The following is a 27,680-nucleotide window of genomic DNA, read 5'->3' as shown; positions in this document are numbered from 1 at the left end:
ATTATTAATACTCTTGCTAATGCCGTTGTATATTAAGAAATTATTTCTAAGTAGTTTTCTAATGATTCCAATGTGGGCCGTACATGTTATCATACAAGAATACTATTTTTGCATCGAGAGGCAAATTCTAATATTAGCTTCTTTATATCGTAAGGTACACCTACGAGTAAAGTGTTATCTACAGGTGGGCCTTCTGGAAGCAAAATTCAGACCTTATCTCCAGCTCATAAAAATTCAGTGAGCATGACAAGCCCACAAGCAGGGTAAGTCCACATTCATTTTGTAGTTAACGTTTGATTTGTCCCTGATGATAATTTTAAAGATGTTAGTTGTTCTCTATGCTTTCGATATAATTTAAACTAATTACAATTCTTTCTATTAATGATAGAGATGAAATGGGCCAATTTCATCCCTGATTTAACTCTATTGACTTTTCTGTGTATGAACCAAAGATGAATTTGGCATGGTATGTTTACATAACATGCTATGATTACGGTTTAGGAAGTGGTAAGTTTAAGGGCCATCAAGCTTGACAAATGCCTCGTTGCCTATGTAAAAGGGTTTGATGTTGAGAAAACTTCGCTCCCCTATGGATCAGCTCAGTTCCCAATGATTTCCGTAGCGCCACCATCCTGACCTCCCTCAACCCAACTTCTCCTCCCCCATTCTGTGGCAGCCTTTCCTACTCCTTCCCTCCTCCAGCAGCTAGCTTCGTGGCTTTACTCCTCTCTAGAGTGCTTCTGTCACAGCTTCATGCAGTTCAAGAAGCAGGGTAGGTAGTTTTTGTGTATGCCTTAAGGGGAAGGATAAGCATGTACTGTTCGGAACATGATGGGGGAAGCAGGAAGAGATGCGTGCAAGAAAGAGATCAGAGGTAAAGCCAAAGAGATAAGTAGGGATACAAGAAAGGGTAAGAAAATAAGTGAGAATTAGAAACTGAAAACAGAAATATGAAGAGAAGAGAAGAAAGAAAGAAGGAAGTAGAAGGAGAAACAGAAAAGGAAGAAATGATGCCAAACTGTAAAGTTAGAAATTGTTGCATTTAGATTATTATTATTATTTGTATTACCATAGTGCTTAAAAGCCCCAGTCATGGACCAGGACCGCATTGTGCTTGGCACTGTAGAAACACAGAACAAAAAGATGGATCCCACCCCAAAGAGCTTACAATCTAAGAAATAAGATGAGACAGATGGATACAGACAGACGGAGGAGTACCAAGAAATACTGAGACCATATTGGTCAGCATGATAGGCAGTGGTATCTGCACACTAGCGGTCTAACTGTTGTCAAGTTTTTTTTGTAGGCATCATGGGAAAGGAAGGTTTTGAAGGATGGGCAACATGGGAGAAAGCACTAAGGTGGTTGTTTGAATACTTAACAAGTGGGCAGAGAAGGCTGATATCTTAGGCAATCAGAGACAGGTCTTGACATTTCGATAGTAAATGAGAAATGACATACTTAGAATAGTTATCAATGGTTTGCTGTCAAACTGGGAGGGCATATCTAGTGCAGTCCTGCAGGATCAGTCCTTGGTCTGGTACTATTCAATATTTTAGTTAATGACTTGGATAATGGAGTGGAGAGTGTGCTTATAAAATATAAGATAACACCAAGCTAGGAAGGATTACAAGCACTTTGGAGGACATGATTAGAATTCAAAAAGACTATGACAAATTTGAAAATTGGTCTGAATTCAAGATAAAATTCAGTAAAAGACAAGGGTAAAGGACTTCACTTAGGAAGGAAAAATCAAATGTACAACTACAACATCAGGGAATAACTGGCTAAGGCGTAGTACTGCTGAAAAGGATCTGGGGGTTACAGTGGATCACATATTGAATATAAGTCAGCAATGTGATTCATCTGCAAAAAAGGCTATCATTCTGGGGTGTATTAACAGGAGTGTCATATGAAAAACATGGGAGGTTAACTGTCTCACTCTGTTCAATGCTGGTGAGGCCTCAGCTGGAGTAATATGTCCGGTTCTGAGCACCACAGTTTAGGAAAAATGTGGACAAAACGGGGAGAGCAACAAAAATGATAAAAGGTTTAGAAAACATGACCTATTAGGAAAGGTTAAAAAAACTGGACATCTTTAGTCTTGAGAAAAGAAGACTGAAGGGCTACCTGATAACAGTTGTTAAATATGTTAAGGGCTGTTATAAATCAATCAATCAATTGTTCTCCATAGCCACTGAAGGTAGGATAAGAAGTAATGGGCTTAATTTGCAGCAAGGGAGATTTAAGTTAGATGTTAGGAAAAACTTTCTAACTATAAGGGTAGTTAAACTCTGCAATAGCCTTCCAAGGAGATTGTGGAATAGCCATCATTGGAGGCTTTTAAAAACAGTTTGGACAAACACCTGTCAGGGATGGTCTAGGTTTACTTGGTCCTCCCACAGCGCAGGAGACTGGACTTGATGACTTCTTAAGGTACCTACCAACACTACATTTCTATGATTTTATGACAATAAGTAGGGTGGCAATAGGCCATGTAGGGTCCAGGAAGTAAAGACAAGTAGCTTATGTCTGATGTGGTGGAGAGGGGATGTCATTCAGGAGATTCAAATAGAGGGTTGGCATTGTTGAAGCAATGGGTGAGGAGAATCATCTTTTCAGTAGCAATCTGAAAGGATGTGAATGAGGCAAATTTGGATTTGTCAGAGCCTGAGAAAAGGGTGTTTGTTGTAGTGGTCAAGACATGAAATGATGCGAGTCTGAATGAGAGTTTTAGCTGTGTGGATGGATAAGAAAGGCCATCTCTGAAAGATGTTATGCAGAAAGAATCAAGAAAACTTTGACATAGTCTATATGTGATGACCTAGAGATAGAGGTCCAAGTTGAAGATGACACCCAGGTTATGGGTCTGAGTGACATGCAGAAAGTGGTGTTGTCCACAGTGATTGTGAAAGTAGGTAGCAAGGAGGACTTAGGATAGAGGTGGGAATATTGGGAGCTCTGTTTTAGCCAAGTTGAGTTTGAACTGATGGCTAGACATCCATGAGGAGATGTCAAAGAGAGAGAGGCCGAGATTTTAGTTTGGACAGAAGGAGACAAGTCTGAAGTAGAGAGGTAGATCTGTGAGTTCTCAGCATAGATGGTAGTTGAATTTATGTTTGCGGATGAGATTACCCAGCAATAAGATGTAGAGGGAGAAGAGATGGGGACCAAAGACAGAAGTGTGTGGAACCCCCACAGAAAGTTTGAGAGTGGATGGTGATGATCCTCCAGAGGACATGCTGAAGGAGTAATTAGAGAGATAGGACAAGAACCAGGAGAGGACAGAGTTACAGAAGCCAAATGTGTCAAAAGCAGCTGACAGGTCAAGGAGGATGGGAATGGAGTATTGGTTCTGAACTTCAGCTAGGAAAAGATCATTAGAAACTGATGAGAGCAGTTTCAGTGGAGTGGAAGGGGTGAATGCCAGATTGGAGAGGGCTAGGATGGAATTGGAGGAAAGGAACTCCAGACAAGGATTGTATAAAGTGCATTCAGTGAGCTTAGAGGTGAAAGGTACATGAGACGGTGGTGGGAAAAGTAAGTGTGGTTAAGGTTTCTGTTCTTTTTTTTATTATTATTTTTTAAAGAAGGGAGAGGCTACAGCATGTTTGTATTGTGAGGGGAAAGAGACAAAGGGGTTGTGATGGGAGAGAGGGGCAAAATAGAGGAGAGTGATGCATGGAAAGACTCAACAGTCATGGAAGAGGTGGGGAGAGAAAGCAGAGAGGAGGGGACTGAGAGCAGACGACAAGCCATCTAATGCTGATAGACTGGCAGTCATGGAAAGGCCGACTGACAGGACATGAGGTGGGGGGGAACACTGCTGAAAGAGACCAGGTGACCAGTTTGGAGAGGGGGAACTCAGCAATGGGGAGATGAGAGAGAGTGCACCATGGTTGGTAAAAACCAAGTCAAGTGAATGGTCTTCTTGGGGACTGGAAGAATTGATTCAGGGCTGCAGGAGGAATGAAAAGGTTGAGGCAACAGCCATGGGCTGGGAGGGTGAGGAAATGTGCAGCTAAGGGGTCAGATGGGCCATCAACCTGGAAGTTGAAGTCACTGAGGATGAATGTGGGAGATTGTGAGGAGGAAGAGAGAGAGCCAGGAGTTGAAATTATGGAGAGAGGCTGAACATAAGAATGGCCATACTGGGTCAGACCAAAGGTCCATCTAGCCCAGTATCCTATCTCCCAACAGTGGCCAATGCCAGGTGCCCCAGAGGGAATGAACAGAAGGGGTAATCAAGTGATTCATTCCCTGTCGCCCATCCCCAGCTGTTGAGAAGGAGTTGGGTCAGTGATAGATGATGGCAGCATTGAGGAGGGAGATAAGAGGAGCCAGAGAAGTGATGTTCAGAAGAGGAAAAAGAGTGTGAAAGGGGAGGAGGAGGGTGTTGGAAGTGGCAGGAATGGGAGAGGAGAAACCCAGTATTCCCCCACAGTCTGATCCACATCAGGGAGTGTGTAACGAGGAGAGGGCAGTTGCATAGGCAGTACCAGTCAAAGGGATCCAGGCCCCTTTGAGAGCCAGGAGCTGAAAGGAACAAGATATAAAGAGGTGGTGGATAGCTGTGATTATTTTAGAGGTGGAGTGGGCATTCCTGAGAGAGCGAGAGAAGGGGACCAGTGGATGGGGAACAAGGGGCCTAAGTCTGAGGATAGGAATGGTGGTATGCGGGGGTCAGACATAGTGCCAGGAATGAGTGTGGGAGATGGAGGGAGGGCCAGGGTTGGGGCAAATGTCACCAAAGGTGAGGAGGAGGATGCAGATATGGGACCTGAATTTGTGGTGGTGGAAGGAAGGAAGAAACTTGGGATGGAATGGGGAATAGGAGTAGCCAGAGGTGGTGGGAACTGTAAAGGAGGGTGGGTAATGAGGGAGATGGAGCCAGTGTGGGGAGGGAGGAGGAGGATAGATACTATGGTGCAGAAAAGTGGTATGATGAGTGGCAGATGGACAAGATTACAAAATAGAAACACCCACAGAAGGTATAATCTCAGCCTGGTTCTGAGTCCCTCTGTTTGCAATAATCCTCTGCTATGGGCAGAGCTTTCCAATTATAGTCTCTCTTGGTGATGAGGGAACAGGTCCAGGCGGTGATAGAGTGGCTATGATGGCTCCTGACTCAGCACTAAGCCCTAGCTGTCTGTCAAGGGGTCCCCTGCTGTGGGTAGAGCTTCCCAGTCAGTCTCAAATGGTGACATGGGGGTAGGTCTGACTCTTCCCTCTTTGAAATTCCCATATTGAACTAATTTCCCAGTTCATTTGCTCACTGAGCGGTTTCCTTCAATCTGTCTCTGCTTTAGAAAATGTAGTGGGGAAAGGAAGAAAATAAAGGAAAACCTCTTCCATTTCCTCTTTTGATACTTAGGGCTTGTCTATACTTATGGCTAGATCGGCACTGCTGCGATTGATTCACCAGACCCGCTAAATTAATGGCAGTGCACTCTCCCATCGACTCCTGTACTCCAGCTCCCCGTGAAGAGCAAAGTAAGTTGGTGGGAGGGTGTCTCCCGTCGACACAGCACGGTGTAGACACTTCTGTAAGTCGACCTAAGTTATGTCAACTTCAGTTACATTACCGTAATATAGGTCAACTTACAGCTGTAGTGTAGACCAGCCCCCAGAAATTAAAGAACACCTGTATGGCCACTTCAAATGAGTGACTTAAGCAGCATCTTGCAGATGGCTTGGAGCAAACTTTATTGAGAGAATTGCATAACGACTAGATGTTATTTTCAAGCAGTGAAATGAATTTTTATCTAAAGACACGTTTTTAAAGCAGAGCAATTTAAAACTTGCACAAATATGCAGTGGTATTCCTTCCAATTTACTATTCCTTCAGTTTTTAAAACTTTTAAATATAATTTTCAGAAATGTCATTTAGCCTGTGGCTTTCCTGTTGGTTCCTTATTTTTCTGCTCCTTCCATAATCTTTCTAACTGTGGTTTGGATATTCCTGTTTAAAGCTGATTTTTCTAAATAGTTTTAAGTTCTAAAAGCACATCTGTACGGCTGGTATGCATGGAGGATAACAGCCTATTACTGCTACCAATTATTCTGTTAGTTTGAGAGGTGGAGGTCTGTTCTCTGGATCTAAAAGTCACAAACCTGCTGATAACCCTTATGGATGTCAATAAGATGTTCCTAGATGTACTTCATTTTTACAGAACGTTTTTTAAACTTAAATTACACTGGAAAAATACTACATTAAAAGAACATTATTAAGGTTTACAAAGTCAAGCATTCAGAAATTAGGAAATGCTAGAATTAAGGTTGCCTTTATTTGGCCGACTTATGTGGACACTTTTTAATTGCATAATCCCATACTGTTTTTTTTCCCCACGGTTCCCTGCCTCATTCAGTACACAGGATAGACCTGATTTGGGCATAAAACAGGGTTATACAATGAAGGAGACTTCACTGTAGGACCCCTGCTTCATTTGTTGCAAAGGAAGGTGTGTAGGGAATGAGGTAGGGGATGGCAGAAAGAGAAAGGATGGGCTCGTGGTTGAGGCAGTTGAATGCCCCTTCTGAGAGCTTGATTCTATCTGCTAAATAGTTCCTGTGTGATGCTGGGTAAGTCACCGAAAGCAAATTTTTCACAGTTGGCCACTGATACTGTGTTCCTCGTTTTCTGGGTGCCCAACTTAAGACCCTGCAGATTGATTTGCAGAAGTGCTGAAGTACCCATAACAGCAGATGAAGTCAATAGCAGCTGTGCTTTAAAAATATAAAGGGCTATAAAAACGTTCCGTACTCTGAAAAATCAGGCTCTAGGCATCTCAAGTTGGGCACCCAAAATTAATGGACACCTTTGACAATTTTGGCCTTTATTCTCATTTTACAGATATGAAACAGGTACAGAGAGATTAATGTAGTTCTTTCTATGTAATATCCACATAAATCAGAACAGAGTATAATGAGAGAGTCTCTAATCATCAACATTCTGAAAGGGTAAATTAGAATAAAGTTTCTATCAAGATGAAACATTTTTCATATTAAAATATTTATTATTTAAAATATAACTAAATTGCATCCAGAAATATAGAAGAATAAATCCCTTTTAAAAATTCAAAAGGAGCTTTAAGATCTTCAAAAATTACCTTCATAAGGCCAAAGCATAAGAGTTTATTCTCTTATTTACTTTGTTACGGATAATTTACACAGTAAAAGAATGTTAGATACTTACCTTTAAGTATACCATACTGCTGTGTGCTTTCATTATACCATACAAGATAAACAAGTTCAGGCATAGTTAGCACAATGGCAGGGGTCGGCAGCCTTTCAGAAGTAGTGTGCCAAGTCTTCATTTATTCACTCTAATTTAAGGTTTTGCGTGCCAGTAATACAATATAACATTTTTAAAAGGTCTCTCTCTATAATATATAACGAAACTATTGTTGTATGTAAAGTAAATAAGGTTTTTAAAATGTTGAAGAAGCTTCCTTTAAAATTAAATTAAAATGCAAATCTTATTAGTTTAGTGTGATCCTTGCCCTTGCTTTTTCTTGCTGAGTTTTCCAGTGTCTGGCATGTATTTGGATACTTTAAGCTGCACACAGGCTTCTGAGTGATCAGTGGTTAACTGGCGCCGAGAGGGACAGAGGACAGATTTCATGTGTGAAAATACCTGTTCACACAGGTATGTGGATCCAAATGCTGAAAGCATTGCAAACGCAATTTTCTTCAAACAGTTAAATTTCGCTGGCAGGGACGTCCAGCAGGTCAGAATAGAGGCCCCATGATCTCTCTTGGTAGCTTTAAGTGCACTCCGCAGATCTCCAAACTTTGATGCCCACAATTCTGAGCTTTTTAACTGAATGAGCTGCATTTCGAAATCTTCAGGGGATGGGTGTTGAAATACAGACAAATCCAAGTCGCTTTCGTTGAACTTTTCAGGCTTAATTAGAAAAGCAAGCATTGGGCCAAATCGCTGGAAATCTTGAAATCTGTCAGAAAATTCTGATTCCAGTTCTTGCATGTACATTCCAATCTCATCGACACTGACAATGCAATGTGTCAATAGTTCTTTTATGTGTTGGAAGTAGCGGAAAGTCAAAGTTCGAATATCCCAAGAAAAAACTGCTAGTTTTACAACTAATGCCTTCTGGGTTTCATAAAGATCCAGAACCATTTGTCGTGGCTTGATTTTTACTTACACTTAATCATTTAAAAACACTGCTTTGTTTCTCATATCCTGCTACTGCCTTTTTGATCGATTCAGTCGTCTCCTTCGTCAAGAAAGGTTTTCTCATGTTTCGTTTGAAAATGTCGTCAAACACTTGATGTGCAACAAACAACACTTTCACAACAGAAAGCACAAACAATACGGTCCTTCTTTTGAATAAATCCAAATGTGTCTGTCCAAGAAGGCTGAAATGAACAGACATCTAACTTTGCTTTCTTAGGAGCTGACATTTTGTCAAATGTACCCCTCAACTTACAGTGGGGGGAAAAAATCACGACAGACGGCACAACATCAAACACAATGCGCTGTTCCATGTGACGTGATAGTGATGTAAGCAGCAAATCAGGACTTAAAAATATCCCAGTACAGTGGTGCTGGAACAATTTTTAAGGTGGAGGTGCTGAGCTGTGCCCCCTCTTGCCCCTGTCTGCATCCCTCACTGTCCCAGGCTTGGGCCAGTGGGCCACAGCTGGGGGTGGCTGTAAAGTCCCGGACTGAGGCCAGGAGCAGAGCCCCCGGGATCGGTGGCTGGGACCTGGGGCCGGCAGCGGGCTGAGCGGAACCGGCAGACAGGACCCCGAGTGGCAGGGGCCAGCATCCAGGACCCCAGGATGGCACTCACAATCATCTCACATGCCGCAGGTTGCTGACCCCTGCACTAGGGTGTCAGACCTCCAAGTAACATGCTGCAGGAAGTGTCACTTTTCCCTCTGAGTCAATACTGAACCAATTATTGAGCATGGAGTTGTGGGACAGTGTGCTGTTTGAAGTAATATATTTCAAATGAAACATAAAACTAAGGTCTCAATCACTTTTAGGCATTAAAGCATTAAAGAGTCCACACAGTTTTCATGAAAATAAGCAGATGAACCCCAATGTCCTGGCCATATTCCAACTTGAATAATTGTATTCACTCTAACTAAATCATGCCTGAATTTTCAACTAAATACAGTGTTCTTCACATCCTATGATAAACTGTGGAATAGTGTTTCTGTATACTATTAAACAACTGACATCTTCCATTTCTGTGTTAAAGTGGTCCCATACCTGTTACAAAGATGGTGTGAGGCTTAATTGATTCACAATTATAAAGTGCTTTGAGGTCCTCAGATGAAAGATACAGAAATGCAATGTATTATTTGTAGTCCTGACAATATACCTCTCACTACTAGAATTAGAGTAGGTATTTTGTGTGGTGGAGGGAAGGAAGCACAGATATCTATGCACAGATAGCTAAAACTAGGAGAATCTACTAGCAGTTAAAAGTAAAACCATAATAATGTAGATTTACTTTTGCCCTCTAGGTGGCACTCCTTCACTGCTGCATGAGACTATTGTTAAAAAGAATTGCTATTCAGATAAGGCCATTAACCACAACTGTTTTAAAGGCGATTTCTAAATGCACTGTTCCTTTTACATAATTTTGTAATAAGAAAATTCTGTAGCTCCATTTTATGTTGTAATTCTAAACTGCAGAGTAAAAAGAGGTGGTTAGAGGCAAAAAGGCATTCTTTAAAAATCGGAAATCAGATCCTTCTGAGGATAATAGGGAGCATAAACTCTGGCAAGTCAAGTGTAAAAATATAATAAGGAAAGCCGAGAAAGAATTTTAAGAGCAACTAGCTAAAACCAAAAAACGAACAGCAATTACTTTTAAATATATCAGAAGCAGGGAGCTTGCCAAACAGTCAGTGAGGCAACTGGACAACTGAGGTGCTAAAGGAGTACTCAGGGAAGACAGACCCATTGCAGAGAAACCAGATAAATTCTTTGCATCCGTCTTCACAGCTGAGGATACAGAGGAGACTCCCACACCCAACCCATTGTTTTTTAGGAGGAGGAACTGTCCCAGATTGAAATGTGAGTAGAGGAGGATTTGGAACACATTAATAAATTACTTAGCAGTAAGTAACCAGGACCAGGTGGTATTCAACCAAGAGTTCTGAAGAACTCAAATATGAAACTGCAGATCTACTAACTGTGGTATCAAGTATCAGAGGGGTAGCTGTGTTAGTCTGAATCTGTAAAAAGCAACAGAGGGTCCTGTGGCACCTTTAAGACTAACAGAAGTATTGGGAGCATAAGCTTTCGTGGGTAAGAACCTCACTTCTTCAGATGCAAGTCTGAAGTCTTGCATCTGAAGAAGTGAGGTTCTTACCCACGAAAGCTTATGCTCCCAATACTTCTGTTGTCTTAAAGGTGCCACAGGACCCTCTGTTGCTTTTAACTGTGGTATGTAACCTACCACTTAAATCAGTTTCTGTACCAGATGACTGGAGGGTAGCTAATGTAGTGCAAATTTTTAAAAAGGCTCCAGAGTCAATCCTGTCAATTACAGACCGGTAAACCTAACTTCAGACCAGTCAAATTGATTGAAACCACAGTAAAGACCAAATTTTCAGATGCAAAGATGAACATGATGTGTTGGGGAAGAGTCAGTGTGATTTTTCTAAAGGGAAATGCCAATCTAAAGCCTTTGACAAGGTCCCTCAACAAGGGCTCTTAAGCAAACTAAAGGGATAAGAGAAAAGGTCCCCTCATGGATCAGTACTTGGTTAAAAGATAGGAAACAAAGAGCATGAATAAATGGTCAGTTTTTACAATGGAGACAGGTAAATAGTGTGGTAGCAGCAGACAGGTTCATATTTGGATAGTGAATCAGGCTAATGAGGCTGCAAGTTAGTTCCAGTGCACACTGGGAAGGAGCTCTAAATAGTGGTGTATTATGTCAATTTCTTCATTTTAGGGGAGGAGGAGATTCCTGGTAAGATGCCTGGAATACTCAGATCTCCAGTAGAGCAAACTCCATTGGTTCCAGAGTTTTATTCCACCTCAGGGCTCAAATGCTAAGTCTTGCATGACAAGACATTATACCAGACGTGTGGGTGGCCAGTCAGTGGTTAGCTTATTCTACTGCACAATAAACTTTTACTGGATTTGTGAACCGGGGTTGGAAAATGAAATGGTGATAGGATTAAAGTTTATTATGTACATAAAATTAGAGCTGAGTAGGAAGCGGTTTTCCCATCCCATGAGAATTTTTGAGACTTCAAATATTTTTCACATCCCAAATCAGAACATAAGGTTAAAATCTCAATAATAGTCATGAACCAATCCTCTCCTTCCCCCACCCCGCCCCCCGCAATTTCTGATATGGTCAGTAGAAACCTCTCATTTGGATAATTTTGAAACATTTAATGTTGATTTCAAGCTTTTTTATTGTTTTTACCTTTTTTTTTTTTTTACTATACATTCACTTTGATTTTGAAACCAAAATTTGTTTCTGCCTAAGAAATGAAACTTTTTTGTTTAGAAAATGTCCAAACAGGATATTTCAACAGCTTGGACATTTTTTCCAAATATCTTTCAGATTGGGAAATTCTTCAAATTGATCCTTTCCGGCAAAGGGTTTCACTTTTGTCAAATTGGCATTTGCTGACCAAAAAAGTGTTATCAAAAACATCTGATTAGCTCTATTTAGCATTTCCATTTTATAATGGTAAAAGGCAGGTCTTTCGGAGGTCATGCCTTACGTTAACAATAACGCTGATTGTTGTGACTAAAGTTTACTTGTGTGCTGATTCTGAAGACCTATCCAGTCCCAGAAATGCCTTCACAAGCAGTTCTGCCAGTCTTTTTAAAATCCCTTTGTTTCTGCCAGCTATTTTAGTTCGTCTTTAAAATACATTTATACACAATTCTTACACAGCTCTAATTCTCTATTAAAGACTGCTTAAACCAAGGGTTCTCAAACTGGGGGTCGGGACCCGTCGGGGTCGTGAGGTCATTACATGGGGGGGTTGCGAGCTGTCAGCCTCCATCCCAAACCCCGTTTTGCCTCCAGCAGTTATAATGGTATTAAATAAATATATATAAAAAGTGTTTTTAATTTATAAAGGGGGTCACACTCAGAGGCTTGTTATGTGAAAGGGGTCACCAGTAAAAAAAATTTTGAGAGCCACTGGCTTAAACGCATACACTTCCTGATCAGTTCCACACCTCCAAACATCATCTTTCTGACTGTGCTGACCTCAGGTTCCCACCAACAAATTAAAGGGCTCAATCAGCTTGGATTTTTAAGGTCAGCTATATTGCCATGGCAACTGTATTTAGTATTGTTAATCGTGTTATTTATTGTATAGCCGTTTCTACTGACACTCTCTTGAGGTAATGTGAGTTTCAAGAGCTGTGCAAAGCCTTACTGCACTTCTGTAGTATCTTGCAAACCACATGAATTCAGCATCTTTAAGATGATGATACTGTAGAAATGATTGAAGGATAATATTCATGTTAGAGAGGTATACAAGGTAAATAACTAATTTTCATGGGTCATTAAAAGCCAGAGCAAATCTGAGGGTATGTTGATGAATTAAGAGGCTATGAAGCCAATACTAAAATTACATTTCAATGGCCATGAACTTTTATTTTTAAAAATCTTACGGCGTTTGCTGAATCTTTTTTGGCATACAACAAAAATAAAGGTTTCAGAGTAGAAGCCGTGTTAGTCTGTATCTGCAAAAAGAACAGGAGTACTTGTGGCACCTTAGAGACTAACAAATTTATTAGAGCATAAGCTTTCGTGGACTACAGCCCACTTCTTCGGAGTTCTCCTTCCTTTCCCCCATGAGATTTTGGAAATTAAGTGCTTTTGCCTTCTCAGGCTTTCCAGTGACATCACTTTGAGGGCAAGGCTTATTATAGACAGAGAATGTAGCAACTTCTGTACTAAGAAGTTATTTTCAGTTTTTTTATTTTTTCCCCAGTCTTTTACTTCTATAGCTGAAGTTTAGGAGATATGTTCTCTGACTAGGAATGGCTTTTTGTTTTTTGTTTTTTAATTTGGGCCTAAAAGCTTCAACCATTTTTGAGAATAAAGGAATGGTGATGGGGGAACACACTTTTTCATTGATTTTTTTTTTTTTTTTAAGCATGACTTTTTTCTAATAGTTCTAGAACATTGTGGTAGATGATAGCCCAACTTAAAATTTTGCAGGGACGTATTGCCTATGTCTGAGATGAGCCTTTTACTGATCTGGTGAAAATTGATTATGGTTTGTCAAAGATATAAAAGTTTTGCAATGCAATCTCTTAACATTCTAACAAGAGTCTATTCAAACTGGGAATGCATGCATAGCTTAAGAAGAGTAAGTGATGCCTGTTTTCTCAGGGCTAGTTCTCCTCTAAATCTGACTATTTGAATCTCTTAACACTTTGGATGGGAAGGCAGGAGACATTATTCCTCTTGGGATGATGGGCTCCAGGTTTGCATGACATTGTGAGAGGGAGGAGAATAGAAGGCATATTGCATTGTTTTAGTGTCATGCTCAGGAACTTCTGGAAAGGGAGAGGGAGAACAGGCCACTTCTCCCTTTACAGGTAACCTTCGACTGGAAGAAGATAGCATTTTCCTCATCCCTTCCCACCATCTTATCCAAGGGCTGGTCTACACAAATGTTTAGTTTGTGGCAAGCTGGAGTGTGAATCTACCGCGCAATAGCCAGCTGCATACTAACTGTCGTGCATTAACAGTTCCTTGGAGTGCTTTGATCTACTCCTGTTTCAAAGCAGTGTAGATCAAAGCACACTAAGGAACTGTTCGTGCACGGCAACAGGGTACATCTAGATAGTTAGTGAGCAGCAGGTGAATATGGGATAGATTCATGCTCCAGTTTGCCACAAACTAAATGTTTGGGTAGACAAGCCCTCAGTTAAGTTTGTATGAGTTCTGCCTATGAGCTCTCTGGTCTGCTTCATTGCCATGATGAATTTTACTTTATAATGTTACAGTGTACCCAGTTTATTGTGAGATTGTCAATCATTAAATAACATCATTTGAGAGAACCTAATTGTAATAATCTGCATGACTGTTGGAGAAACTAGTCCCAATAAACTCTCTGATACTTGTGAAGGAAGTGCCTTTTGGAAGACCAGGATTGTAAATGACTTCCTGAAATTAATGTGTTCATTAAAAGTTTGAGGTCTGGCTGTCCCAAATAAGAATAATTCAATTTCAAAAAGTTAATAGAGTTCTGATGAGGAACATAAATGTTTAATTGTGACTACTTGTTTGAAATACTTGCAATAATATAAATAGCAAACTAGCCAACTCCTTATGGGTACACCTTTATATATTTTAATAGTAAGACGGACAAGTTAGGCCCACCACTGCGAACTGGAAGAGATGTGCAAAGGTTGTATGACAGTGATACAAAAGCAGACAGTACCGTCAAAAGACCAAATGAGTTGTTGCCCATTAACAAGTAAGTATTGCAAATCAGTGTGATTTATCTATTTTTCAGATACGTTCCCCAAAAAGGGTTGGAATATTAAAAGCATCTTGTGACTTTTGAAATATGCAAAGCTTCCTAATGAAGTTGTTACCTAATGACATTGTAACAAACTTGCTGCCCCCTTTTTTGGGTCATTGTGACTGTCTTGATAGACCAAAACCAGTGTCTTGTGGGAAGGAGGAAATTAATACATAACTTGACACATTATTCTGTATAAGTATAACTTTCATATTGGATACAATGTTTTATGGTAGGACAGAAAACAGAATATATTGTTTGTACCTGAAGACCTTTTCAACCGTCATTTCTTCCTTCGTTGACTCCAGTTTATTATATTTACTCTTATTTCATGTTTACAATGCTGGTACAAAGCAGTTATATAGCAAGCATTTAAACATAGAGAACAATAAATAAAAAAAAAGAATACAACCATAGGCATATCACATAGATAAGTCATTACAACAAGATAGCTTATCGGTTGCATTTAGCTTTCAGTAGCTATTAAAAGCCAACACATATACCATTGCTTCAACATGGTAGAGAAATATTCTATATTTCATATATCTTTTGAATAGAAAATAGATGCAGTGTCCTAGATATCACTTTGAGATAATTTGGCAAATGCTGATTTTTAAATGGCAAACACTTTATCTGTAATATTTTAAGGTAAATTGTTAAGGAAGAGTTAGTTACAAATGGTGACACGTTGGGAAAATACACAAGAAATGAATATTACTTATTAAGGGGATGCTTTCAAATAATAAAAACAATTTTCCTACATTAATTGTTCTCAGATGCTGTTTTAATTTTTAAAAAAATGTAAACTAAAACATTTCCAGAGATTATTTAGACTAAAATATTCAGACTTGAGTGCCTAAAGTTAGATTCCAATAGGAAAAAACAGTGGCCTTTTTTCCTGAGATGCACAGCATCTGCATCTTCTATTGGCTTCAGTTGGAGCTGGTAGAGTGCTCAGCACCTCTGGAAACCAGGACACTTTTAAAAAATTTATTTAGATGCCTAATATTAAGCATGCAAGTTTGAAAAATCAGGTGCTAGTAATTTGCACAGTGAACATGCTTGAATGAACATGCCTTATATCAACAAAGAGGATGTGACCTGGAAGAGAACTACTGGCGTGAAAGGTATGGACTTTTTGGCAGTCCCAGGAGTCCTACCACTGACACTAATTTTTGACCTACACATGTACCCTTGTAGTCATAGGATAATGATCAACTGTTCTTACTGGAGAGCTTCTTTTGAGAGCTTGGCATCTAGACAAACACTGCCACTATAAGAGTTTTTATTGTCCTACTATGAATATTCTAGCCATATGTAGAAATGTCACTGTTGTGATTATGTCCTCTCAGCTACCCAAGCAGAGCATGTAATTTGAAGAACCTGTGGTGGCGAAAGTGGGATCCATAAATTCTAAACTCCTAGTGCACTGGCAATAATCAGAGTTGCCCAACAGTTCCCATTATAAGCCCCCTGTTTTCAGTTACTTATAATTTTGCCAAAGTTTAACCATTTGGGCTGAAATGTTCCATTAGAGGTGTCTGCCTCAGGCTGCACTTTTTTTGTTTAATTTCAGCCAAAACTGTTCAGCTATTTCAGAGAATGAGGTTAGAGAAAATCACATTTTGCCCTTTAAAAAATGTGTTGGCAACCTTTTCTTAGAAAAACTCCACTGCCTCCATGCTTTGCAACAAGGACTGGAAATTTGGCAGGGGGTGGCCTTTGTGATAGTGATGTCCTTTTGGACATGCCTATTAAAAATGTGCCCAAATTTGACCAAGTTAGAAGCTTTAGAAAAAAAAATCACAGTTTGCACATGCTCAGTGCAGAATTGTTTAAGAGCAAAAATCTCCAAAGATTCCATCCTCACTGACCAACTGACTCCACTTGGATTGGGAGCTGTGGGATGGAGGGGAGATTAGAACTGGTTGGAAGAGAGGTTGAGGCTGGGAGCTGTGTGTGGGGAACTGGTTGAGGTTGAGTAAGGAGACTTGGAGCTTGGAAGGTAGGGGAATACTGAACAAGGACACTGGGAGCCATTGAAGGAGACAGCTGGAGACTTGGGAGCCAGTTGGCTGGGCTGGGGTGGGTGGGGAGCAGCAAGATCGGATGATGTGCTGGGGTGGAAAACTGGGACTGGCTGGACAAGGAGAACCAGGGTGTGGGGGGGGATTGGGAAAGGGGAGACAAAACTGACAAGGAGCTAGGTTTTGGACTGGCTGGACAAAGAAAGTAGGTAGACAGGATGAGTGGTCTGGGGAAGGAGACTAGAACTGGGAGTCAGTGGTCATGAGGAGGAAAGATACAGATGGGATGAGGAGCCAGGAAAGGAGAACTGAGACTGACTAGGCAAGGAGGGGGGTGGATCTAGGACTGGCATTGCAAGGAGACTGAAACAGAGATAAGAAGCCTGAATGGAGAGTGGGAACGGGTGGGCAAAGAAAACAGGACTGAGACAAGGAGCTGAGGGGGAGGTAGAAACAGGACTATGAAAGGTTGGAGGGTATAGGACAGAAGAGGACAAACTTGGGGGGAATGGGCAGAATAGTCTGTGCCCATTAGAGCAGAGAGGTCTATGCAGTGGATCTACAGATTCTAACTCTGTTGATGAACAATGTGGGTGTCAGTATGATGCTGCCTGATGAAATTTCATTTTCCAGTTTGCTATTTTAAAAGCCTAGGAAATTGTGCACAAAAAATATATTAAAAGACATTATTGAGGTTGCAAAGTCAAGCACTCAAAAGTTAAGAAATGCCAGAATTAAGGTTGCCTTTGTAATTTTAATTTGCCCCCCTTGTGCATATGCATTAGTATGCAGTCTTTAACTATATGATCGAATACTATTTTTTACACAGGACCCTGACCTCATTCAGTTCACAGGAAGTACCTGCTCTGGGGATGAATCAGGCTTGCATGTTAAAGGAGGCTGTGGTCTGTAGGATATTGAGGAAGTGAAAGATGCATATTATTTGTAGTACTGGGGCAGGTGGGTATAGGCCTGCCCAGAACTATAAAGGCCTGCCCCCTCAGCTAAAGAGGAGGAACCACTAGACCCAGGCTACAGCAGATTTCTGGGGACAACAACTGAAAGAAACAGGATTCAGAGTGAGGTCAAAGATTAAAATGAGAGAGCCAGAGGGGACACAAAGCAGAGAACTCCAGACAGCGCCCTCTGCTCTTCAAAGGCATCCAGAGTAGAAGGTGTGCAGTGAATGAAGCAGGGGATAGCAGAATGAGAAAGGAGGGTCTTATCATCGAGACAGTTAAATGTTGCCCTGGAGAACTGGATTGTATCTTTGCTTTTGCCACAGAGTTCCTATGTGATGCTGGGCAAGTCACTTAAGCCAGACTTTTTGCAGGTGATCACTAATTGTGTGTGCATCGTTTTCTAGGTGCCTGACTTCACAACCTGAGTCTTGATTTTAAAAAGTGCTGAGCACTCTCTGCTGCAACTGAAGTCCATGAGAACTGTGCTTTGAACAATCAGGTCCCAGGTGTGTCAAATTGGGCACCCAAAATTAGGGGATATTGTTTACCTTAATGTCTCTGTGAATCAAGTTCCTTATCTATAAAATGGGGATAATAATTCCTTGTCATCTCAGAGGTGTGTTGTGGAAATATATTCTTTAGTGTTTATGAAGCACTCGTACTATAATGATGAGCATGGTAGACCAGCCCACGACGAAATACATAATTCTGTTTTCAGAGCAGGATTTGAATAGTGGGCAATAAATGATGCCTGTGGGCACACACTGAATGATAAATAGTTGCTCAGAAGCTCATCACTCATGCACTGAATGAGGCAGGGACCCTGTGGGAAAAAACAGTATGTGATAATGTAATTAAAGACTGTATGCACATGCACAAGGAGACTGAATTAAGGTTGCCCAGGCAAACAATTCTGGCATTTCCAAAATGTTGAATGCTTGACTTTGCAACCTTAATAATGTACTTTTAACTAACTTTTTGAGTGTAATTTGCACTTATATTGTGGCTTTTTGATTCCACAATGCTTTTATAAAGTAATCCTTACAATGCTGTTGGTAAGTAGGTAGGAAAGCAGCCCATCCTACAGACAGGAGCAATAAAGGAGAAAGTTTGCGACCAGCCTGATGTCACAAAGTCAATCTGTGAGCTGGGGCTATAGGCCAAATTACTCGCTGGCGTAAGTGGGAGGCATACTTGTGTGCTTAATTATTAGATCACTCCCCTCACTTTGGGTTTTTCACAGCAGTGTTCAGGCCACTGGGTCCAAATCACAGGGGTCAAGAATCCTGCCTTAATCTACCCTTGGCTATTATTGATGAAGGTAAATTTTTTAAAAAAATAAATACATTCCTCAACACACTGTCCAGTGTGTGGTAAATTTTTGGAACAAGACAACAGAACTTATCTTTAAGCACTGGTAGTGAAGGGTGCTTCCTCCTCCCCGTTCCTCTTGATGGTGGCAATGCTACTCAGGGATAACATCCATGCTATCCCTGCTCAGGAATAGCACAGCTTGTCAGTGCTCTGATGTTTCTCCTTTTCTTCAAAGTGAGCAACTGTCTGGAGATTTGAATGGGACAGGAGGAGGCTGGACCATGAGGGCATCACCATCCTTCATAAGCAGGGGAGTAACAGCCACCTTCAATGGCTGCTGTGGCTGGGTTCAGTATTATGGGAAAAAGAAAGCAGTGGCCATGGCTCACCTAAGAATTGACTGTGAAGGGGAGCAAGGCATCCATCTGCCTAAAGATTTTTCCACCTCTTCAAGGCCACCAGTCAGTTGCTTTTCACTCTTCTAGCAGTCCTAACAGAGCCATAAAATCACTTTTAGCCTGGCTGCAGAGGTGGAAATGTTCTATACCATGAGCAATCAGTAGAGAGTGCATTTGCTCTATTCTAGTGTGACGCAGATTGAAAGGTTGGGAGTAGGAGTGAAATGCTTCTCCATTAGCCAAAAGGGTTGCAGTGTTACCATCACTGGTCCAGGTTCTGGCACTCTGTGGTCCTCAGAACTTGCTAATCATGCTACGGCTTTTCACTCTGTCATTGGTGGGGTTAATGAGGCTCTACTGTTTTTACAAAGTATTGGCAATGTTGTGCCTGGGTGGTTTGTTGAACCTGTTTATTTAATTCACTGACTATCTACTCTCTTCCAGACCCACTGTGAAAACTCGAATATCAACCCCTCCAAGTATGGCAAAAAACGCGGGCACAGGTGCTCTAGCAAACAAAAGGAAAATCTATAATGCAGAAAGTTACTCAAGCAGGTAGTTTTTAACTTTGTAATCTTGTAAGTAAATAGAAACATTTTAGGGGAGTACTCTCTACAGGAAATGATGGGAAGGGTGGTACACGGACAGTTATGGGAATCTCTTAATTCAATATTCTTTGGTAGATTTAACAATTTTAGTATGCTTTGACTGTAGATTTGGCATATTTAGCGCTGTAGCTTAGTGTAAAAGTAAAATTTCACCCATCCAAGTGTGTAAGGCTGAGCATTAAAAGTTTCAATAGACTTGTGAAAAGGTTATGAGAATGGCTCTTTCAACCTACATTTAAGTCAATTGCTGCTAACTGAAGAAGAGAAAATAGGGAGTTTATAGTTCTAACTCCACTTGATCTGAGGGTGATACGGTGGGTGTGATTTTCCGAGGTTCTCAGTGCCATACAGTGCTAATATTTCTTTGACTATATACTTTCATTTGTTAAAGATATATTTAGGGTTACTTTCCAACAAAACCTTTGATAACTCAGTGATAGAATTTCTAGTTAGACTAACTTGTGACTTGAATGTTTCTTCCTGCTTCTAGGATTCTGATGTTAGTTTCCTTTAGCATCTCTCTTTTCATTTCAAAGTAGGGAGCACTTTGGAAAGGGTGTACAATATGATATTTCAAGTAGGTAGGCTGCTTATCCCTTTCATGGCACAAACTTTAAAGCAGGGATTGGCAACCTTTGGCACGCAGCCTGCCAAGCTAAGCATCCTGGTGGGCCGGGCCGGTTTGTTTACCTGCTGTGTCTGCAGGTTCGGCCAATTGTGGCTCCCACTGGCCGCGGTTTGCCGCTCCAGGCCAATGGGGGCGGCGGGAAGCGGTGTGGGCCGAGGAATGTGCTGGCTGCCGCTTCCCGCCGCCCCCATTGGCCTGGCGTGACGAACCGCGGTCAGTGGGAGCCGCGATCGGCTGAACGTGCGGACGCGTCAGGCAAACAAACCAGCCCGGCCCGCCAGGGTGGCGGGCCACGTGCCGAAGGTTGCTGATCCCTGGTTTAAAGTATATATTTGTCAGTTCTTAAAAAATAGTAATTCTTTGCAAAGGATTAGAATGGATACTTATACCAAGTTGCACTGTATTAAATTATATTATGAACGTTTGTTATCTGAATTTTCAGGTCTGATGGTAAAATTGGGTATGATAGTGGAGACTACTCATCCTCAGTCAATGGAGGAAGTGCAAAAAGCAGCGATGAAAATTCACCTGTACAGTTATCAAAATTTTGCCATGAATGTGGAACCAGATACCCAGTGGAATGGGCAAAGTTCTGCTGTGAATGTGGAATTCGAAGAATGGTTGTGTGATTGCATTCAGAAAGGCAAAGAAAGCAAGCAAACAAAAAAACGAAACAAAAACAAAAAAAAATAAAGAAACCCAGAGCTTCAGTTGCATATTGCAGCATGGAATGCTGGAGCACTCCTTCCCGTTAGATTTCATGCTGCAAACATCCAGAAATACCATGTTGTAGTAATTTACTGAGTGCAATCCTTTTGGTTACATAGTTATTTATATATAAATATATATACTGTATATAAAAATTACAGGTACCTAAAACTGTGCCATTCAAGGACATTCTAATCTCTGTTGGAAAATATTTTAAACTAAGTAGAGATGTGTTTGGCAACTTAGCAAATAGAAATGGATCTTTTTGTAGCACCCTGGTATGTAAAATATTCTAGCTATGAAACATTTGGGCTTAAAAAATGCTTCTGAGAAGGAATTAGATGTATTTATGGGACACTAACTAAGAAACTGTCTTTTAAGGAAGTATGAAAACTGCATGAGCAGCTCCTATAACTTTCTAATGAAAATATTAAAAGATTGTCTTTGGTTAAAGAGATTAAACCATACTATTCTAATGAGCTTCCATGGTTATTTTCTGGCACTGCTTCTAAAAGATTTGTTAAAGCAAATGGACTGAAGTGCTGTGTGAAAGAATAATAGGAATTGAATAAGAACCAATGAAGGTTATTACATATTTACAGCCAGCAGTATGGGACCAGGCATTTTTTTTAAAAGTTATGTTTTTCATAATGACATACTTTCCTTTCCATAACTGTCCACATGAGTCTTACCCAACAGCTCCCATCTCTCCTTCCAGAGATGTCTGCAAGTTCCTGCTCCCTTCACTTTCCTCCTCTTTCTCCAGAAGGAAAGACAAAATAATTTACTCCAGAATTTTAAAATAAAGTTTCTTGGTATGTATTGAGATTTTCCAGTGGATGGCTTTAATGGATGATTATCGTAGATGATATAAATAATTTGTACATCCATTTTTTAAATAGTCCTTATAATGTATCTAACATGATAGAGGTCCATATAGTTATATGAAACTGGTACTGTAAGTTTTGATAGAAGTCATCACTTCCTTTATTCTTATCCCTGTGCAAAAGCACAGCCATATGTTTTATGGAGCACTTATGCTTCATGGGATAGTATGAATATTTAATTATTCTGTCTGCAATTTCTGCATTCTCCTGGGCTGTGTACTGCAGCCATTGAAATCAATAGCAAAACTCACATTGATTTCCAGGGAAGCAGGATCAGACACCTTAGCTGTTTAACTTTTGTAATATGACAACCAGCGAGGGCAGTTTAAATAACCAGGCAAAAGCTGAGTTTCTTAGTCTGTGTCTGAATTTAAATGTTTCTGATATGTGACGTTTGCTTTGAAGTGTTTTAAACTATTTTGGTTTCCCCGGGAAAAACAATCTGAAAGAATCTAATTGTGCCTTTCCCAAATTAACTGTGCTGACTTGTCCAAAATTGTTACTTTTAATTCATTGCTGCCACTAATATAGCAGATGTATGATTTTTGTTAAGGTGGTATATTGAAGCTTTTTGCCACATATGGTATGACATTGCAATATTTTCAATTAATGTAATCCAAGAGTACTATTAATATTTTTGGAGAATACAGATAATGGGGCCAAAATACAAACAAAATGTATTTGATATCCATTTTGTGGATACCTTTCTCTGATTTTTATGGATATCTTTAGGAACTTGAAGATGTCATTTTGTGGGCCCTAAACTATTATTGCTGTTTTAGGATGACCAAGTTCAGTGGTACAGAATTGTTTTGTAATCTTTCTGAGAAATTAAATGCTTTTAGGAATTGTCCCTTTACCAGGTGTATTGACATCTTTTCTAATTCTCCAATATGGCCACTGAGCTGCCCATGTTTAGTGTGTAAGAGTGGATAACTACTAAATGTGATGTTGTATAATAGGTAGCCAAAAATGGGCTCAGCCAAGGGATACTGAAGGTTCATAGGCCCAATATCTGATTTAGTTTCTGTTCTTATATATGTTGGCAAATTAAATGTTATCAGTTTTTAAAAAAATAAATGGTAGCAGCCCAGCACTCATCATGAGCAAACCTGTAATAACAGCAATGTGTGTGTACAGTATAAAGGGAAAGTTTAGTAAGGAAATAGATTAGTTTCAAACTTAAAAGGATTTTATTGTGAATAATGAGAGGAGTGGAGGACTTCTCTACAAAATTATGAAAGCCTGTCCTTTGAAACCATAAATGCCAAGTTTCCCAATTCAATTCATGCAATACATGGTTTTATATTCACTGCTCTTTGAGCTGTTGTGTAATGCAGTGCTTCAAAGTCAGGTTTTAGAAAATTATCCTAGAGTTATGCACCATTTATTTTCTTTTAATTGAAATGTTGTGTGTATTAGTCTAAAGTTTAATTCAGCATTACAACTCAGTAAATTTAAACCTTGATTATTGACAAAATGTAACATTTAATAATGTGCACGTTTGAAACTTCTATAATAAAGACATGAAAACACTAACATAAAATTTGATTATCCAGTTTGTTACTGCATACTGAGGCTATAGTCAGTATGCTAAGGTTTGTTTATCAAAATGTTTTTATTATCTAATATTATAGATTTTTCATGTATCTAGTGCCATCTACAGAGGACTGCATTGCACACTGTAGCAGCACAGACTGCTGCCTTTCCATCCAAATGTTTGTTAGCAAACAAAAATGGAATGGTTTTCATAATACTCATTGCAGATGAAACACATAAGGAACATAATTAAGTATCATATAAAAAGCAAGAAATAAGCATGGTGATTGAAGGAAGATTAGTGAAGAACTTGAAAGCTCAGTGTACATCTCTCCAAGAATATGTATAAGCATATGTTCTGTGTGAACTCTTCAAAAATTATTATCCAAAATTAAATTAATAAAGCTAAGCTAATCATTTTTAATTAAAATGGGAAGAACACTAGAGAAGGATTATGAACCCCAAAACTACTGAATAACAACATGCACTAACTGTACATTTTAAAAATCTCTGAATAATTTTGTTGGTGTAATTATATGGTCACAGTATTACTTTCACCTCCAGGACCTTGACAACTTTTATTATCTACTATATATATTGTGCTATTAGTTCTCTTGCAAAGGTTCTCTCATTCTGTAGGAGGGAATCAGTGGAGGGTTCTTGCATGAAGAGCCAGCTCTGAAGTGAAAGTTAATGGTAGGTTCCACAATTGCCAACTTTCATGTGGTAAATAAGCACCCTGACTTTCACAATAAGCCTAAAATCAAGCTAATCCCATTTCAAAACAAGGCCAGAACAAGCCAGTCTCTAAGAACCCCAACACTCTATGTGACTAGATCCCACCCAGCGTGCAGTCTGGGGACTGGCGTGGGCCCGCTGTGTACCTCTGACTCTCTCACCCCCTTGCCCCTGCTTTCCCCCCCCCTTACTCCTGCTTGCCGGGAACCAATCAAGAAAAAGAAGCAGCAAGCTACAAGCCCAACATGCAACAAGCTATAAGCCAAAAACTAGCCAACAAGCAACTCACAAGCCAATTAAGCCAAAAACAAGCTCAATTTCTGTTTTGTTTTTTTTTCGTGAGTTTGGCCCTGCATGCCATCTTGGCTGCCATACCATCTTCCCTATCCTGAAGGTGTTGAGTGCTGCCTCTTTTTAGGATTTAAACCACCAGTACCTAGAAAAGTATTTCTGTGCCCCAGAAAGCAGACACCAGACTTAGTGTCTTGCCTTCTCCTCTGCCTGTCCGTTTCTCCCTCATTCTATCTCACATTTTTCATTAAAAATTGAACTTTTAGGCGGAACTTTTCAAAGGGATTTGGACTCCCCATTACATTTCCCTTGGTGGATTTGAAAATCTCAATCTTTAAGGTTTGTTGCCCAGTAATGAGACCCAGCTTGATGTTAGGAGCTCTCCATGGTGCTCTGGCACTGAATCTGCTCCTACAATGCATCTAATAATCAGTCTTTCATTGCACAGGCTACAGCGAGTGAGGGAAACAGAGTGCTGACTGCAAAGTGCATTTCAGCAACAGCCCCAATGTTAGAACGTCATGGAGGGTGTCTGTTACTGAGAGGAAGTGGCTCGGTGTTGTGATGGTGCAGTGGTGGGCAGGGAAGAATAGATAAAAAAAATTTCCTGATGGAAATAGCAGAACAGTATCTCTCTGCAGTAGCTTAAATGCTGCGTGCTGGCATCCCGCATGACTAGTCTACTGAACATGAAATCAAATAATATTGTCTGAATGCTATAAAAATCCCCTAGAAATATTAGTTATCAGTCACATTGATTCTGTATTGTATGGGGAATAAAACACTCCTGGTAGAAGCTTTCTGAAATTGTTACTGGAAAAATTGTGTTGCTAGAAAAGGGGCTATTTTCCTACTTAATTTTATTGTTTTTGCTAAACAGGGAAACTTAAATGGGAACAAGGTTTTGTGCTTGCAACTGTGTGTCAAACACTGAAAATAAATGTACATGAAATGATGGTTAATGAAATTGAGTGAATTTTATTTGCTTGCCCAAAAAATAATTACTTGCCTGGGGGGAGTGAGTGAGTAGACTTTTTTTAAGGCTCATTTATTATTAATCTGTGGGTATGTATCTTTTTTTAAATTCAAAACATAATGGAGTACAGAGTTCTATTGCATTTTGATAAGCACAGTTGATTCAAAACCAGATTAGCCTGTGGTGTGTTAGTTTCTTTTTAACCCACTAGTAAGGTTAAATCACGGCCTCACTTTATCCATGTCATAAAAATAATATTTGGTAGGAAATTATTAGCAGTGTTTAGTAAGCTAGCACTCACTCAGCTCCCTGAGACTGTCTTCCTAGATGTATAATACGAGGGTTTGCTGGTACATATTTCCAGATGAAAAGTTAGTTTTTTTTTTTTAATTGTTTACATATATTAAAGTGCAAACATGTTACCATGCTCATGGGCACTAAATAGAACCATTAAATATGTCACGAGCAATTGAAAAACTTTACAAATTTTCCCTTTACAAATATGAACATTCTTCATTTGATATATACTAATTGAAAAGTATTTTTCCCCATGAAAATAATAGCCCTTGAGACTTAATCAGATGTATTTTGAAGTTTCATTCCATTCAAAACCACTAATGCAAATGTAGTTATAGAATAACAGCATTCTGGTGTGGGCTTTTGGCAGAAGTAGTGTGGGATTTGCGCCTGATCCAATGCTGAGCACTCAACAGCTGCTGGCCCTGTGTGTGTCTCTTACATGTATCTTCATAAGCCAAAGCACCCATTTATTTATTTTTATGCCAGCGTTTCACCTGTTTTATATAAATGGTTCATTATTGTATCTGATATTATTAGAGTTGTCATTACTGGATCTGTCATTGTTTATGCCTGGCACTTTAATGCATCGTATACTCTCATAGTTGTCACTATCAAGAGTCCGATTTCTATCAGATGGCTTGAGTTTCTTGATCACTTATTTGCTATGTGAAGTTTGAATTCTCAAGTGTCAATTCCATTTTAATTTGCAAATGTAATTTGTAACTAGCTCACCCTATACAATCTTGCCACTTGTTAACAATAAAGCAGATCTGCTGGATAAAGCATTATCTTGTATGTTTCTGTATTGTCAAGTGTAAGTTGTCTCAAAAAGTAGCCTAGCATTGTTTTGTTTAGTACTGTGTTTGAATCATGTACATGTTTGAATTCCCAAGGTCCAGAGGAAATACACTTCGGCCATGTATAATGCCTGCTCCTAACATTTGGGCCAGCTACTGTCTTCTCCTGTGAGTAGAGACAGCTGAAACAATGCAAGTAGAACTTTCAAAAGCATATACATGAATTTTATTGAGAATGAGGCTCCCAGGTGTGTCAACCCATTTTGAAAATGTGACTTACTCTCCTAAATCACTAAGGACTTTGGAAAAATGTATCCTGAGTTTTAATTAGTGTTTGTACAACTCTTGGAAGATGTAAAGTTATGTCTAACTGAGAAGAGTTATCTTCATATTTATATACCTACTATTGAGTATGATTAGTTTATATAGAGCTTTTAGTCTGCTGTTTGCCTTTTTTCTGACAATGTAAAGGAGTTATTTTAATGCATAGCCAATCACTGTGATATCTGTGTTGTAAATGTAAATCTCATCTATATTTTTCTTGTGTTAGATTCTTTGAGGTGAACAGAAGCTGTAATTCATAGGATTTTTTTGTCCAGTCCAGCTGAATTGAGACAGAGTTCCTCTTTATTCCCCCCACACTGCCCTAATTACAAAGCTGCTCCAATTGGCATTTTTTTCTGGCCCCACCACACCCTCCTCAGGTCCTATTTTTTGCTGCAGAGAAAAGCAGATACTTCCTCTTCTGTACTCTGGGTGAAACTCATTCCTGTATAGAGGTGTGTGGCGGGGAGACAACTCATCGGCACGGCGCCTCCTGCTGGTCATCCTGGGAATTAGCTCTTCCAGCCTCTGGAGTGCCCTCTGCAGGCCAGTGTCTCGCCTGCCACTGGCCCCCGTGTCCCTCCCGGACCCCAGTGCCCTTTACATCAGGGTTCTGCCCCCTAGCAGCAACCCACAATCTGAGTCTCCCCACCCAGGGGAACCTCCAACCCCCTATCCCTA

General features: G+C 40.0%; 1 protein-coding gene across 2 annotated transcripts in view; it reads left to right on the top strand.

Moving 5' to 3' along the window:
• The window catches only part of ZC2HC1A (zinc finger C2HC-type containing 1A), a 71,313-nt gene extending 44,650 nt beyond the window's left edge, over positions 1–26,663 (top strand). Inside the window, exons 7-10 of one of the 2 annotated variants that reach the window (XM_054018411.1) lie at positions 155–263; positions 14,335–14,454; positions 19,648–19,758; positions 20,882–26,663. In XM_054018411.1, the coding sequence (XP_053874386.1) occupies positions 155–263; positions 14,335–14,454; positions 19,648–19,758; positions 20,882–21,068 (527 nt within the window). In that variant the 3' untranslated portion in view covers positions 21,069–26,663. The remainder of the gene's footprint in view (positions 1–154; positions 264–14,334; positions 14,455–19,647; positions 19,759–20,881) is intronic. The other variant, XM_054018412.1, reaches the window with a different exon arrangement.
• The last annotated feature ends 1,017 nt before the right edge of the window (positions 26,664–27,680 follow it).

Source organism: Malaclemys terrapin, chromosome 2 (assembly GCF_027887155.1).
Source record: "Malaclemys terrapin pileata isolate rMalTer1 chromosome 2, rMalTer1.hap1, whole genome shotgun sequence".
Taxonomy (NCBI): domain Eukaryota; kingdom Metazoa; phylum Chordata; order Testudines; family Emydidae; genus Malaclemys; species Malaclemys terrapin.
The sequence above is the reverse complement of the archived record's forward strand: the minus strand, read 5'-3'. Positions and strand labels throughout refer to the sequence as shown.